This window comes from Delphinus delphis, chromosome Y (genome assembly GCF_949987515.2).
Source record: "Delphinus delphis chromosome Y, mDelDel1.2, whole genome shotgun sequence".
Classification (NCBI taxonomy): Eukaryota; Metazoa; Chordata; class Mammalia; order Artiodactyla; family Delphinidae; genus Delphinus; species Delphinus delphis.
In genome coordinates, this window is record NC_082705.1 from 2,662,285 (window position 1) to 2,677,088 (window position 14,804).

General features: G+C 40.8%; 1 protein-coding gene across 1 annotated transcript in view; it reads left to right on the forward strand.

Annotated features, from left to right (window-relative positions):
* Positions 1–1,003: 1,003 nt before the first annotated feature.
* Positions 1,004–14,804, forward strand: part of LOC132419245 (carbonic anhydrase 5B, mitochondrial-like) — a 203,089-nt gene continuing 189,288 nt past the window's right edge. Inside the window, exons 1-3 of the mRNA XM_060003236.1 lie at positions 1,004–1,638; positions 4,306–4,409; positions 5,785–5,971. Coding sequence (XP_059859219.1) covers positions 4,380–4,409; positions 5,785–5,971 — 217 coding nt within the window. The 5' untranslated portion in view covers positions 1,004–1,638; positions 4,306–4,379. The remainder of the gene's footprint in view (positions 1,639–4,305; positions 4,410–5,784; positions 5,972–14,804) is intronic.

Here is a 14,804-nt window from a genome sequence, read left to right on the forward strand (position 1 = left end):
GCTATAAGCTCCTTGAAGTTTGTCTTCTCACTGGAACACAGTACTCCATAAATATGACTTCAATGAATGAATAACTGAATGGCTAATGGAAAGTGCCCTTCCCCTAGGAGCGCCCACTCAAGAGGTTTCTGGACAGGAAAAAAATAAATAAATAAAGCTGGTAATAACCTCTTCACTTTTCTCCTGTGGACCCAGAATTGTAAATGGAGAGAGTAAAGAAAATTAATCTCAAAGTAGGGGGCCAGAAGCAGAAATCTAAGTGTGGTGTTGTCTCCACAGGTCCTAGACAGCAGGAGGGCACGAGGGACCTAGAAAAGTCGTCTGATGGAGACATCCATCAGGAAGTAGAGGAGTGTGCTTATTCCATGCAGCCCGCTAGCATTTAAAGTCGCCTGGGAAGCTGGTAGGAACACAGTTCCAGTTGGTCCTCAGTTACGTTTCCTATCCGGTTTCTGCTGTTGGACTTCTGGTGTTTGGAACTGGGAGAAATATGAAAAAAATCCATTTTTAGGCGAGGAGCAGAGATCTGCAGGCTCGTCTCACCCTATACACGCCACTAACATCTAGCTCCGAGACCCGGGCGACTTTCTCCTGAAATTCGTGAGGCCCGCCCGCTTCTCTGCGGCTTCCCAGGACCAGGCTCGGCCAGCAGAGGGAGAGCAGGAGGCGTGGACCAGGCCAGAGTCCAAACAGAAGGGCATGGCCTGGGAACCCAGGGAGTGGCCATGACTGAATGCGGAATGCAGGGAAATGCGCATGCGCGGAGTTAGCGCGATCAATGGGTACCTCAGGGTCGTACAGTGCGGCGTGGGCGGAGCGCCGGGATTGGCCAGGACAGAGGGGAGTGGACTATAGAGGGGATGAAACGTAACCCGGGCTTGAGGGGCGGGGTCTGGACACCGTGGGAAGGAGCGTCAGCGACGGCCACTTCGGGAAGAGCGTGGCCTAGGCGGAACACAGAGGCTTGACGTGAAAATGTGGGACTCAATCGGTGCGTAGCCGCTCGTAAAGGCAAGACAGGCTTGGTCGAGACTGCGGGAGAGGTGGACAGAAACGAGCGTGGCCCAGAGGATAAAAGGAATGTGAAAGGACTCGGATCAGGGGCGTGGACGCCGATGAAGAAGCGGGGCCACGGAGTAGCGTATGGGATGCAAGTGACGTAAGAGAAAGGAGGTCCCTGGTGTAGGTGCAGTGTAAGGACTTACCGTGAACGTGGGCGCGGCATGTCCGTGGGGGAGTGCCTTACAGTTCTAAGGTGTACAACAAAGATGGTCCGGCTCCAAGGAGGGGTGGGCCCACGGCGAGGCCAGGGGTGCGGCCAAGTTAGCGCGCCGGCGCGTGACCGCGGCCGGAGGCCAGGAACGATGGCAGCAGGGGCGTAGTCAGGACAGAGAGCAGGTGCAGAGCTGGGTGGAAAACAGGTTCGGGCTCCGACACGGGGAGCGTGGCCAGGGCGGGACTTTAAGCTTCGTCGGTACGTGGGCCGGTCGCGCGGAGACGTGACGTGAATAAGCGAAATGACGTGTCCCGGCGTGAGGGGCGCGGCTAGGCACAAGGGGGCGTGGCCAAGATGGCCGCGCGCGTGAGCCTCTCACCCCGGTAGCGAACAGAGTGGTTCCCACTCTGGGGAACGTTCGGGTAAAGTCCGGCGGCGATGTGGAGCGTGGGCAGCAGGGGAGCGTAGGCCTGCAGAGAAAACAGGGATCCTTTCATAGACACGATCACGCGCTGCAGTGGGCCCCGGAGCCGGGACAACTGTTGGCCTCGCTCGGATGGCCGCAGTCCCGGCCGGGCTTCTCTGTACGATGGTGGTATGGGAGGCAGGGAGTCGCTCCACCTCTGCTCTAATCCTGTTCCTCCGTTCTGAGGGTCACCAGAAAACTACACCCCCTTACGGTTTTGTGCATTTAAAGGTAGAACAGCTGTCCCAGAGAGTCTGGGAAGTAAGGGGGTTGCAGTTTCAGAAACCGAGGCCTAGCAGACTGGATTCACTCATATCTGCGTTGTTGATTTTCTTCCTGACTATACCAAGGGCTACGGACGGATTCACAACCACCCCCGGGGCAGGGGATCAGCAGCTATATCATGTGGACAAGTTTGAGTCTTCTCTACTCCTCAATTCTTTCTTCTTTTTTCTTTTGTGCCCCGTCCTGGAGCTAGAGGGGAGGAACCTACCAAATACGGACGCTGTTGGTGGCTGTAATTCTTTGTGGCGTGAGTTGAAAGCTACTGCTCAGAGGATGCTGGAAAGTCATTATTAGTGTGATTCTCTCTTGTTTACTTTTGCTGAGAAAGCTTGAGAAATATGGGGAGATAATGAAGGTGTGTACACCTTATGTCGAGTAGAGTTCATTCTCTGTCAACCACTGAAAACCACATTGCTTTCTGCTTCCCCTTTTTCCTTTGCTGACAGTGGTCATCTCCACTCTGCTGCTTAAAAGTCTTGCTGGGGTATGGAGAGAAGTTGGAAGTCTCTGGTGAAGGAAGCTTGTCCACACGCTACCCATAAGCTGCCCCTGCACATCCCTCAGAAGGGGCTCTGTTCTCAGCCTGCACTGAAGTCCACAGTGAACCAATGTTCCCCAGCCCCATGCCCCCACTCTCCCTTCTGGTCCTGACAAAGAGCTACACTGTTCTTGAGTATTTTGGAAATGAAAACCTTTCAACTTTCTAGGGCTTTCCTACTTCACTCAGAAATTGTAAACTCAGTACCAGGTCTGAAATGCACCTAAATGCCGAAAGCAGCAAGGGCACCATTTCTGTGCCTGTGCACGCCTGCCCCGTTGTCCCTGGAGCCAGGCAAAAGGCTGCCACCACTCGTAGTTGGAATACAATGAGTTGAGTTCCTTTTGACTGAATATGAATATTGAGGAAATCTGATGGAAAGAGGGAAATGCATTTAATATCATTACACTGGAGCAATTAGTGTGCTGGAGCAATTGCAGCACACTAAGCAATTATAGAAATGTAACCTTTGGCAACCCTATATTGGGATCATAGAGAAGAAGTGGGTGAGAGGAGCAAGCTGAACTTTCTCAGTCAGATAAGGAAACATAACTTCTAATTTAAATTTCAGAGAATTGCAAAAACGCTGTCTTCCTTTCTAAATCAGAAGGCAAGAAAGTGAAGGGTCCATCTGATAAGAATCAAGGAATTTTTTTTCAATGCAATATGTAACCTTTAGTAGGTTTCTGTGCTTTGTTTTGGGGGGGTTTTTTTGGTGTTTTGCATAAGTACAAATGGCTTAACCAGGCAGAGTTGAAGAGCCAAAGCATTTAATAAATACACAATCTACAAGTGATTCTAAAAGGCTGTTAGAATCTGTTCATTCACACATTTCTGTCTGCAAAACAGCAGATAAGGACGGTGTAAGTAAAACCCAAGAGCATATATAATCAGTGATAGCAAAGGGCATGTAGCATAGAAAGCTTACCTTCCCCAGGGCCCATCCAGCTCATGGTCACACCTTTCCTGTGCCTGTACAACAAAATATAACTTATTGAGAAAATGTATTCTACATTTATACGTTCCAGGGTTCACCTGGGGCCTATTTAATAATGAGTATTAGTTTATTTGTAATGCTAAATTTTGCAGTTTATAGTCTATGTGCAAATTCATAAACATTTTTCTGATAAGCATCTTTTTTTCCGAAGCACATACCTGAACATTAATAATCTCACGTATTGTTACACGTATTGTAGCCTAGCATTAGCTAAATTAAGTTTCTTTCTATTAGGATTTCCCTGGAACCCTCCTTGCCCCTGACCTTCCATGCTCCATTCCTTCCTTGGTTGCTTTTGACCATTCCTTCTCCATCTCTTGGCCTCCTTAATAACTCCATTTTGTTGGTCTCTATATACCTGTTAACCCTGGGGGGAGGGGATTTCCTTCTCTCTCTAGCCTCACAACCTCTCGAGCACCAGAGCTGCACTGCCAACTCTCCCTAGACCTTTCCTCTCGCCTGACCCCTTGCCACCTCAAACCCAATAGAATTAGTAGTAAGAGTGCCATCTTTCCCTCGCTGCCAGCTCCTGTGCCGGGTTCTGTTTCTTTGTTCAGGGGTTCATCCTCGTTCTACCATGAGGTAGAATATTCTACCATATTTCCTCACTTGAATTATTGGAATTTCATTTCAAACTCCACATGCCCAAATCTGAGCTGCTGATTTCCCAACCCAAAACCTTTTCCATACACAGTCTTCCCATCTCAGTTCGTGGCAAGACCATCCTTGCAGTTGTTTAGGCCAAGCATCTGCCAGTCATCTCTGACTGCTTTCCTTCACATCTTATGGTCTGTATCCCCAAGATACATCCAGTACCCAGCCACTTCTCACCACGTCCATTGTGACATCCTTAGTTCCAGCCCCTGGATTATCCTGAATGGGCTCCCTGCTTCTTTCTTCCATCCTGGTAAGTTTCCAGTAGGGCACTGTGAATGAGCTTTTAAAAATGTAAATCAATTCAAATTCCCACCAGCAGTGCAAGAGTGTTGCCTTTTCTCCACACCCTCTCCAGCATTTATTGCTTCTAGATTTTTTGATGATACAGCCACTATGGAGAACAGGTTCCTTAAAACACTGCAAATAGAACTACCATATGACCCAGCAATCCCACTACTGGGCATATACCTGAGAAAACCATAATTCAAAAAGAGTCGTGTACCAAAATGTTCATTGCAGCTCTTTTTACAATAGCCCGGAGATGGAAACAACCTAAGTGTCCATCATCGGATGAATGGATAAAGATGTGGCACATATATACAATGGAATATTAGTCAGCCATAAAAAGTAACGAAATTGAGCTATTTGTAATGAGGTGGATAGACCTAGAGTCTGTCATACAGAGTGAAGTAAGTCAGAGAAAGACAAATACTGTATGCTAATATATATATATATGGAATTTAAGAGGAGAAATAATGTCATGAAGAACCTAGGGCTAAGACAGGAATAAAGACATAGACCTACTAGAGAATGGACTTGAGGATATGGAGAGGGGGAAGGGTAAGCTGTGACAAAGCGAGAGAGAGGCATGGACATATATACACTACCAAACGTAAGGTAGATAGCTAGTGGGAAGCAGCCACATAGCACAGGGAGATCAGGTCGGTGCTTTGTGACCACCTGGAGGGGTGGGATTGGGAGGGTGGGAGGGAGAGAGATGCAAGAAGGAAGAGATATGGGAAGATATGTATATGTATAACTGATTCACTTTGTTATAAAGCAGAAACTAACACACCATTGTAAAGCAATTATACTCCAATAAAGATGTAAAAAAAAAAAAATGTAAGTCAGAGTATGTCCCTCCTCTACTCCGAAAACTCCATTGTGTTCCCATTTCTCTTAGAACAGTGATTCCCAATCAGAGGTGATTCCCCTTCTCCAAGGGACATCTGCAATGCCTGGAGACATTTTTGGTTGTCACAAATGGAAGGAAGGTACCACTGGTATCTAGTGGGTAGAGACCAAGTGTGCCGCTAAACATGCTACAGTGCAAAGACTAGTCCTTTACAACAGAGTTATCTGGTCAAAATGTCAACAATGCCGAAGCTGAGAAACCCTGAGTTAGAGAAAGAGCCTTTACAATGGCCTACATGTCTCCTTGATATGGCATCCACTACCTCTGGACCTCACCTCCTACTACCCTCTGCCTGGTTCACTCCACTCCTGCTGTATTTACCTCCCCCTCCCCCATACTAATAATCTGAATGATGTTTTCCACGTGATCGGCCACCTCTGTTGTTTAAGGCTTTTCCTCCTCTGTCCTCATTTTGCCTCTGGATTATTAGGTTCCTGCAAGTTACTTGGGAGCTGATCAAGACTTCAAGCTAAAGATGGTGATGATGAGTCGCCTGAGGGTCATTCTTCAAGCCTCTCCATGCAAGGCACAGTGGAGAAGGTTCCAGATTCCGAGGTCCATGCTAGCAAGGCCCTTCAGCCTCTACACCTGCACTTACAGAACCTGGAACCGAGCCTGTGAGTACATGGCTGCCTGGAGAGAACAGAAGCCTGGTTGTTTCCTAACAGTCACATGTGTCTGCAGCTCTGATGTCAGTGGCATTCCAGACTGGGATTAGACGCCTTGAGAACTGAGAGCATAACCCATTATTTCTGTTTGTTCAAATATGGAAAGCCTTTTTCTCCCCTAGATTTATTGAGATATAACTGACCCAAGTCTAAGATGTACATGATGATGATTTGATACACGTACATACTGTGAAATGATTACCACGGTGCCGTGTGGAAAGGTGTTTTCTTCATCGATTTTGACTTGTTAAAATGATGTCATGCAGAAATAGGTCAAAGAACTCCCAAGTTTCAAATACTTTGAACCTGTTCTTTATTGTTTTTTGTCAGCAACTGTCTTTTTACTAAAATTGATCCACGGACTGCGAATTATTTCTGTGAGTCTGAACATTCTGGAATTTGCATATTCATGTCTGCAAGCAGTTCAGTAGCTTCATACTCTGGAATATTCCATCCCTCGTTACAAATTACAGAAGAGGTGCTTCTAGCTGACCAGCTTGCCAGTGTGTGCTCCGCTGTGAACCCAGCAGATCAAGTGAGGCAGCAGATGGTCCTCCCTGACACCACGGCGCTACTGCCATGGGTGTGGGTCGTCCTGTGCTGTCGGGGTGGACTGCACTGCAGGTGCTGCATGGCATCCCTAAGTGTCCCCTGGGGGGCCAAGTAACCCTGGTACAGAACCCCTGAGATGATCGGAGAGGATAATGTGTGTGTTGGTGGAGACATGAGTTTAATGAAATGGTTAAGCATATCTGCTAAGTAGTTATGTATTTTCCACCATTCACAGTGAATTCACACAGAGTTTTCCAGTGTTGGTTTGCTTACCGATTCTAGCTTTCTCAACTTTTCCTCCTTGGGTTTACTCTCTTTGACCCTATTTTGCACATTAAACAAGGAATTTATTAGTAATGCTAATCTAGCTAAATCTGTTGCCTTGAAACTGCTTCATAAATATATTTTTACTGTAAGTTTAATTTGTTTCCTCCGATATTGACTGTATTCTCCTGAAACTGAACTGGTCTGAGTCATAATAAATTTCTGGTTGCTGGGTGCACTTGAGAAGATAATGTATTCTGCTGTTTTTGGATGGAATGTCCTATAATTATCAATTAAATGTATCTTGCCTATTGTGTCATTTAAAGCTTGTATTTCCTTATTAATTTGCTGTCTGGATGATCTGTCCACTGGTGTAAGTGAGGTATTAAAGTCCCCCACAATACTGTGTTCCTGTCGATTTCCCCTTTTATGGCTATTAGCATTTGCCTTATATATTGAGTGCATATTTATTTACAATAATTATATCTTCTTCTCATATTGATGTCTTGATCATTATGTAGACATAATGATCCTTCCTTCTCTCTTGTAAAACTCTTTTATTTTAAAGTATTTTTTGTCTGATATGAATATTACTACTCCACCTTTCTTTTCATTTCTGGTTGCATGGAATATCTTTTTCCATCCCCTCACTTTCAGTCTGAATGTGTCCCTAGGTCTGAAGTGGGTCTCTTGTAGACAGCATATATATGGGTCTTGTTTTTGCATCCATTCAGCCAGTCTGTGTCTTTTGGTTTGAGCATTTAATCCATTCACATTTAAGGTAATTATCAATGTGTATGTTCCTATTCCCATTTTCTTAATTGTTTTGGGTTTGTTTTTGTAGGTCTTTTTGTTCTCTGTGTTTCCTGCTTAGAGAAGTTTCACCATACCTGTCCCATATTACATATTATCCAACATCACAGTGCAAGAGGGATCTTCTTTATAGTTGTCTGCTTTCTATGCTTGTGGGTGGTCAGCACCCATTTTCCAGTGATTTATTCTAGTGAAGTTCTGTTTATCATTCTGGGCTCAGGTAATCTGCTTGTTGTGCCAAATAAATAAATAAAATAAAACAGGATCACAAATGTTGAAAACTGTATCTTCTCCCTGGCAATTCTCTCAAAGCATCTGAGGCAAATACCCATGCTTTGTATCTCTTCACCACTGGCTGTGTCTAGCTCCTGCTCAGTACCTAGACTGTTACAAATCTACACAAATTAACATTCAAATAAACCATATTTTAAATCTTCTGAGAGGGAGATACCTCATGACTCTGACCACCAGGGTTAAAAAAACAAAAAGAGTGACAGAAAAGAGCCTGTGGAGTAGGGATTCTGTAAAGTACCACATAGTAAATATTTCAGATTCTGCAAAAGCATATGTTCTCTGTTGTAACCATGAATAGGCTTGGGCATGTGTTTATAAAACTTTAAATATGGGTCCTAAAATTAAAATTTTATGTAACAGTCCAGTGTCATAAAATATTTTTCATTTGATTATTTTTCAGAGATTAAAAATTGTGAAATCTTCCCTAGTTCTCAGGCTGAACAAAAATACACCATATGCCAATTTTGGCCTTAGTTTGCTGAGACCTGTTATAGAGATAAAAGCAGTTACCCGCATCCACTTGTATTTATAAACTCTTTATTTCCCCCATTGCAAATATCATATCTTACCAGGTCAGCCTTGATTTGAGATCTGAAAACTCCATTTTATTTTCAACCATGTAGAGTTTCTCCTTCTTGAAGAAATAGTTGGGAGAGACTTCATTTCTCCCTGGTTCTTAAATCATGAAACCAACTGACCACTATTTGGTTAAATTTAAAGTTGAATTTCAAACCAAAAGAAGATATTTCAAAAATTTTAATGAAACTGCTGTAAATGTACACATTTTACCCAACTTGAACAAGATCACACGCAAAAATATCTGGAAAATGAAACAACTTATATAAATTTCATTTAGTTTGAGCTTTTGGAGAAAGAAGAAGATACAAGAAACACAAAAACTGTTAAGTATAACTGTGGAAAGTCCACAATGACAGAAAATTGAAGTCATTCCACAGTGAAAGTTTCAAACATTTGACTGGGTGTTTAACATTTTCTGTGTCAGGACTTTGTCAAAGATCATGGGCAATGTTTTAAATCCTTTAAATTTCCTTTCCCACCGAACATCCACAGAAGTGTCATTTTTGTAAACAGTCTGTCTTTAATACATATAAAAAAGGAAACTGATATTTAAAGTAACTCTTAAATGCTACAATGAATTGTATGGGACTTAACATCAGAGTTACCAGTTTAGTAAACATTAGCCTCTGAGTATTGTAAATGTTTACATTAGAAATCAAAGAGTTGAGAGCAGCTCATAGGAGCCATCAGGTTTTAAATTGCCAGAAAGAGCAGGTATTTAGAGAGAAAGATAAGGGCAAGGCTGTATTTCCAGATTTTAGTAAGTTTAAATATTATTTACAAAATTTGGAATTGACTGAGACAGGACTATTATATTCAAAGTATGACATTTGACATCAGCCCATATGTTACATGTTGTAAAAAATGCTGTTTGGAGTTTAGACGTATACAGCTGAGGAATTTTTTCAGCATTTTATTTATTCTGGCAAATAAATGTAGGGATCATTTCATTCGGAAGTTCAAGAGGCAAAAAAATTTCTGGGAAAACTATGAAGCTATACTATATATTCATAGAATTGAAGTCTTAGCTGTAATCCATAGGTGCTAGGAGTCTAGGATTTTGCTGTAAAAATTGGGCATTAGGGTTTTGGCAGTAGGAATTGGAGGGAAAAGGTGAAAGGAGAAAAGGTAAGATTTGGTAACAGAATGAATACACAGAAGCAAAAGTCAAAGATGATTCTAAGATTTTCATCGGGAAGTCTCCAGTTATAGAAAACAGAAAAAAAAAATCACCTTTTTGGAAAAATAAAGAGTCCAGTCTTATATATGTATAGCTATAAATTAGAGAAACAATTTCAAAATGCAATGCTGTGTATATCTGGACACATGAAACTAGTAGGACTCATAAGAACTTGGGACTGATTCACAATAAAAGATATTTATCTACAATCAAATAATATTATGTGAGTGGTAAATTTTTTAAGTTTATGATAAGAAACCCTGGACTATTTTTGAAAATTAAAAAAGATTTGGAGTTAACTAATCAATAATAATATACCTTCTGAGATTGCATCTGCTTCATTGTGTTAAGATATAATAATACTGAAAATGTTAAAAAGAATGGGAATGCATAGAAATCTGTAAATTTATTGGCACCAAATCCTGTTGAAGAAAAATGGCATTTATTTCCAAGGGTAAGGGGCAGCCCTGGCCTTTGATATAGACATCGTCCCTCTAAGGACCAAGGCAGTGAATCCTGGCAGACAGTGTGCTATATCAAGCTGTCCCTGGAATTGTATTAGAAACGTCCCTTTGTCTATCTCAATACATTTTTCTTTGCTGTTCTCATTGCTTGGACTACTATTTGCAGTGATCTTTACATGCCTGGGGACTTCTCATCCCTCAGGTCTCAGCTGAAATATCTCTTTATAGAGATCTTTTCCTCACCAGCATACTTGAGGTTGTATTCAGAATTCTTAATCTGTAGTGTACACTCAGATTACCTGGAAATTGAGTTATAAAGCAGATTCTGACTCTGCAGTTCTGGGATTTGAACTGAGGTTCTTCAATTCTAACAAGCACCACTGAGGTGCTGAGGGGTCAGTACACCTGGAGAGGGAATGGAAGCTCCATACACACGTACCTATTATTTACACTATGCATCTCTTCCATCTGGCTGTTCCAAGTTATATCCTTTATAATAAATTGTAAAACGTTAAGTGTTTCCTTGAGTTCTGTGAGACAATTTAGCAAGTTATTAAATCTGAGGAGGTTGTGAAAATCCTCCAACTATATAGACACATAGGAAAAAAGTGTGGGTGACCTGGGGACCCAGTATTTGTGACTGGCATCTGAAGTGAGAATTTTGAAGTGAGCCCTTAAACTGTAGAGTCTGATGCTAACTCCAGGTAGTGAGTATCAGAATTGAACTGAATTATAGGACACCCAGTTAGTGTCCAGTAAATCAAAGAATAGGTGGTGGTGGTTGTTGTTGGAAAATACTCAAGAAAAACATTAATAGAATTAAAGAAAAAATCATGATCATTTCAATTGATGTAATAAACCCTTTTTTTCCAAGTCCAATACTAGTTCATGATAATGATGTTCAGGAAACTCTGAATGAAAGGGACTTCCTCAACATAATACAGGGCATTTATCAAAAACTACTAGCTAGTGTCATAGTGACACTAAAGTACAGAAAGATTTTCCCAAGGTCAGAAACAAGACAGGAATGTCTGCTTTTATTACAAGTACATAACTTTGTACTTGAATTTATAGCTAGAAAAATTAGATGTGAGAAAAATAAAAGTCATCCTAATTTGAAAGGAAGAAGTAAAACTGTGTTCACAGGTGACATAATCCTATATGCAGCATATGCAAACAAATCCACAGAAAGTTGCTAGAGCTAATAAATTCAGCAAAGTGTGTGGTACATAATACACAAATATCAGCAGTGTTTACATACACCACCAGTGAAAAATCAGAAGATATTAAGAGGGCAATTTCATTTACAATTGAATCTAAAAGAATAAAATACACACAAATAAATGTAATGAAGAAGGCGAAAGTCTTGTACTCTAACAACTACAAAATACAGCTAAAAGAAATTAAAGACCTAAATAAATGGAAAGACATCTCATATGTTCATTAATAGGAAGAGAATACTATTCAGATATCAATAGTGCCCAAGATGATCTATAGATTAGATGGAAAATTTACCACTATTTTTGGAAAAACATAAAACACATTTCACAAATGGATATGGAATTGCCAGGGGTCCTGAACAACCAAAACAACTTGGAAAAGAAAACTTTGGAAGATGTACACTTCATGATTTCAAAACTTACTATAAAAATTTGATAAAGCAGAGTGTTATAGGTATACAAATAAAATTATACAAAAATGTAATAGAATTGAACACCCAGAAATAAACTGATATGTCCAATGTCCAATTAGTTTTTAACAAAGTTACCTAATCAATTCAATGTGGGAAGAATAATGTCTTCAACAAATGGTGCTGGGACAATTAGATTTCCTTATACAAAAGAGTGACGTTGAACACCTATATCACACCATATATAAAAATCAATTCAAATTGGATAATCTAAATAGAAGAGCTAAATTTATAAAATTATCAGAAGAAAATATAGGGATAAATCTTCATGACCTTGGTTTCTGCAATGGATTCTTACATATGATACCAAAGGTGAAATAATAAAAGAAAAAAGTGACAAATTGGACTTCATGAGAATATAAAACTTTTCTGCATTAAAGGATACTTTCAAAAAAAATAAAAAGACAGCCTACCGGATGGCAGAAAATACTTGCAAATCTGATAAAAGATAAATGTCCAGAATACATTAAAACTCTTAAACTTCAACAACAAAAGGACAAACATTTTAAAATGATTATTTTGAATAATCATATCTCCAGAGAAGATGTAAAAAGGCTAAGAGCATATTAAAATCATTAGTCATTTAGAAAATATAAATCAAAACCATAATGAGATAACACTTCACAGTCACCTAAAAGGCTATAATAAAATAAAATAATTAGTGTTGACAAGAAAGTAGTTAACTGGAAACTTCATATAGCACTATTGGGAAGGTAAAATGTTGCAGCCCCAGTGCACCACAGGAAAGCAGCTTGGCAGTTCCTCTAAACATAGAATTAACACGTTACCCAACAATTCCAGCCCTAACAATAGACTTGAAAGATTTGGAAACAAGGATTCAAACAGATACTTGTTTGCTGATGTCACTGCAGCACTATTCACAATAGCCAAAAAGTAGGAACAACCCAACTGTCCATTGGCAGATGTATTAAAAAAATGTGCTGTATCTATACCATGGAATATTATTCTGTTATAAAAGGTAGTATAGTTCTTATACATGCTTCAATATGGATGAACCTTGAAAATGTTATGCTAAGAAAAATAGGATAGACATAGAACAAATATTGTGTGAGTCCACTGATATAAAATAGCTATATAGTTGACACTTGAGCAACAGTGGTTTGAACTGTGAGGGTGCATTTATACTCAGATTTTTTTTCAGTAAGTACATACTACAGTACTTCACAACCTAGTATGCAAAGCAGACATTAAAGTTATAGGCAGATTTTCAAGTGCATGGAGTGTCTGCACCCCTAACCCCTGTTTTGTTCAAGACTTAAGTGTATAGGGAAATTTATAGAGAAAGAAGGTTGATTCCATATTACCAGAGGCTGGAAAATGGAATATTATTTCTTAACGATTGCAGAGTTTCTGTTTGGTTGATTGAAAATGCTATGAAAGGAGATACTGGTACTAGCTGGCTAACTGTGAACGTAGTTAGAGCACTAAATTTCACACTTAAAAATAGTTAAAATGGAAAACTTTTATAAATATATGTGTGTCTCTCCATAATAAAAAAATTGCTTTACAAAAAAAAGAAGTAAAGAAAAAAAGAGGAAAGAGGAGGGAAGGGAAGGAGGGAAAGAGGAGGGAAGGGTAAGGATTGAAAGAAAAAGCTTTCAAAAGAAGCAGAAACTGTGGTAACTAGGTCCTAGTATACCACAAATCTTCATGAATAAGCCCTGGGTGTCTCTAATATGATTCTAAATTCATAATACAATCTTGTTTTTGCCAGAGAGCTAGCTGTTTAATAAAAGGTACTCTATAAAAATTAAGCATTTTGAAAATAACTTGTAACTAACTAAGCAGAATAGCCTACTCCCTTGTTTACCAAAAAGGAAAATGAAAAAGATGGAAAGAAAGGACTGAGCAAACTGTGCCTTTGAAAGCACAGACTGTAAGGGGAATCACACTCTGCTATTTCTAGTCTTGTGTGGGTGTGAGGATAATAGACCTCTGGAAACAGCTGTTTAACAGCAAAATGTGAGAATTCTCCTGGGCTCAAAGAGCTACCCTCTACAGTGAACCAAGGGAAATTCCTGAGAGTTGGGGGAGTTCAATGATATAAACCATTTGAAATGGCGATTCAGCAGTGAGGTTTGATTGAGCTGTAGTATTTAGCTAGGTTTTGCTCCCTCTATTCAAAAAAATGAGTCCAGGAAACTGAAAAGCCAAACTAGACACAGACGTGGTGTACTTTCCGGAAGAATAACTATCCTTAAAGCCACTTCTGCAGGGATCCAGCCACCCTCTGGAGGTCTGACAGTCTGCCTACTTCAGGGAATAAACAGGCTTGCATGGTGAGATTATTGACCCCATGCAGGACATGGGTGGGATTTGTCCCAGGAAGGCACCATAAGAGTCCTGCTTCATCACAAATTTTCATACCCACCAGGATTCCTAACATGCCATAAGCCAGCTCTCCTGGAGCCTGGGGATTGACAATGTTAACCCCTGGGACACCATCTTGTTACCTCACCATCAGCCAGAGAATTGTGCACAAGCTGATCAAATACCCTGGGACACCCCTCCCTTACCTGTCCTTTAAAAATGCTTTCCTGAAACCCAATGGGCAGTTTGGGTCTTTTGAGTATCAGGTGTCCATACTTCTTGCTTGGCACTTGCAATAAATGCTGCACTTTCCTTCAGTACAACCTGGTGTCAGTAGGGCATATGGGTGAACAAACCCAAATTTGGCTCAGTAACAGATATAGCAATGGGTAAACCAGACATATTCCTGCTGTAGGGAGAAGATAACACAGGAATATTGACTTATTCAGCCAATTAATGGCTGAGAAAGAGGGGGATGCTTTATATTACCCAAATTCAAAGACTGCTTCTAAATTCCTATAAATATAGGTATTTATCATTAAATTTTATTAATGATAAAAGGTGGTGGAGACACCTGTCCCCAGAAATATGAGACACCAATGTTCCCAGAAGACA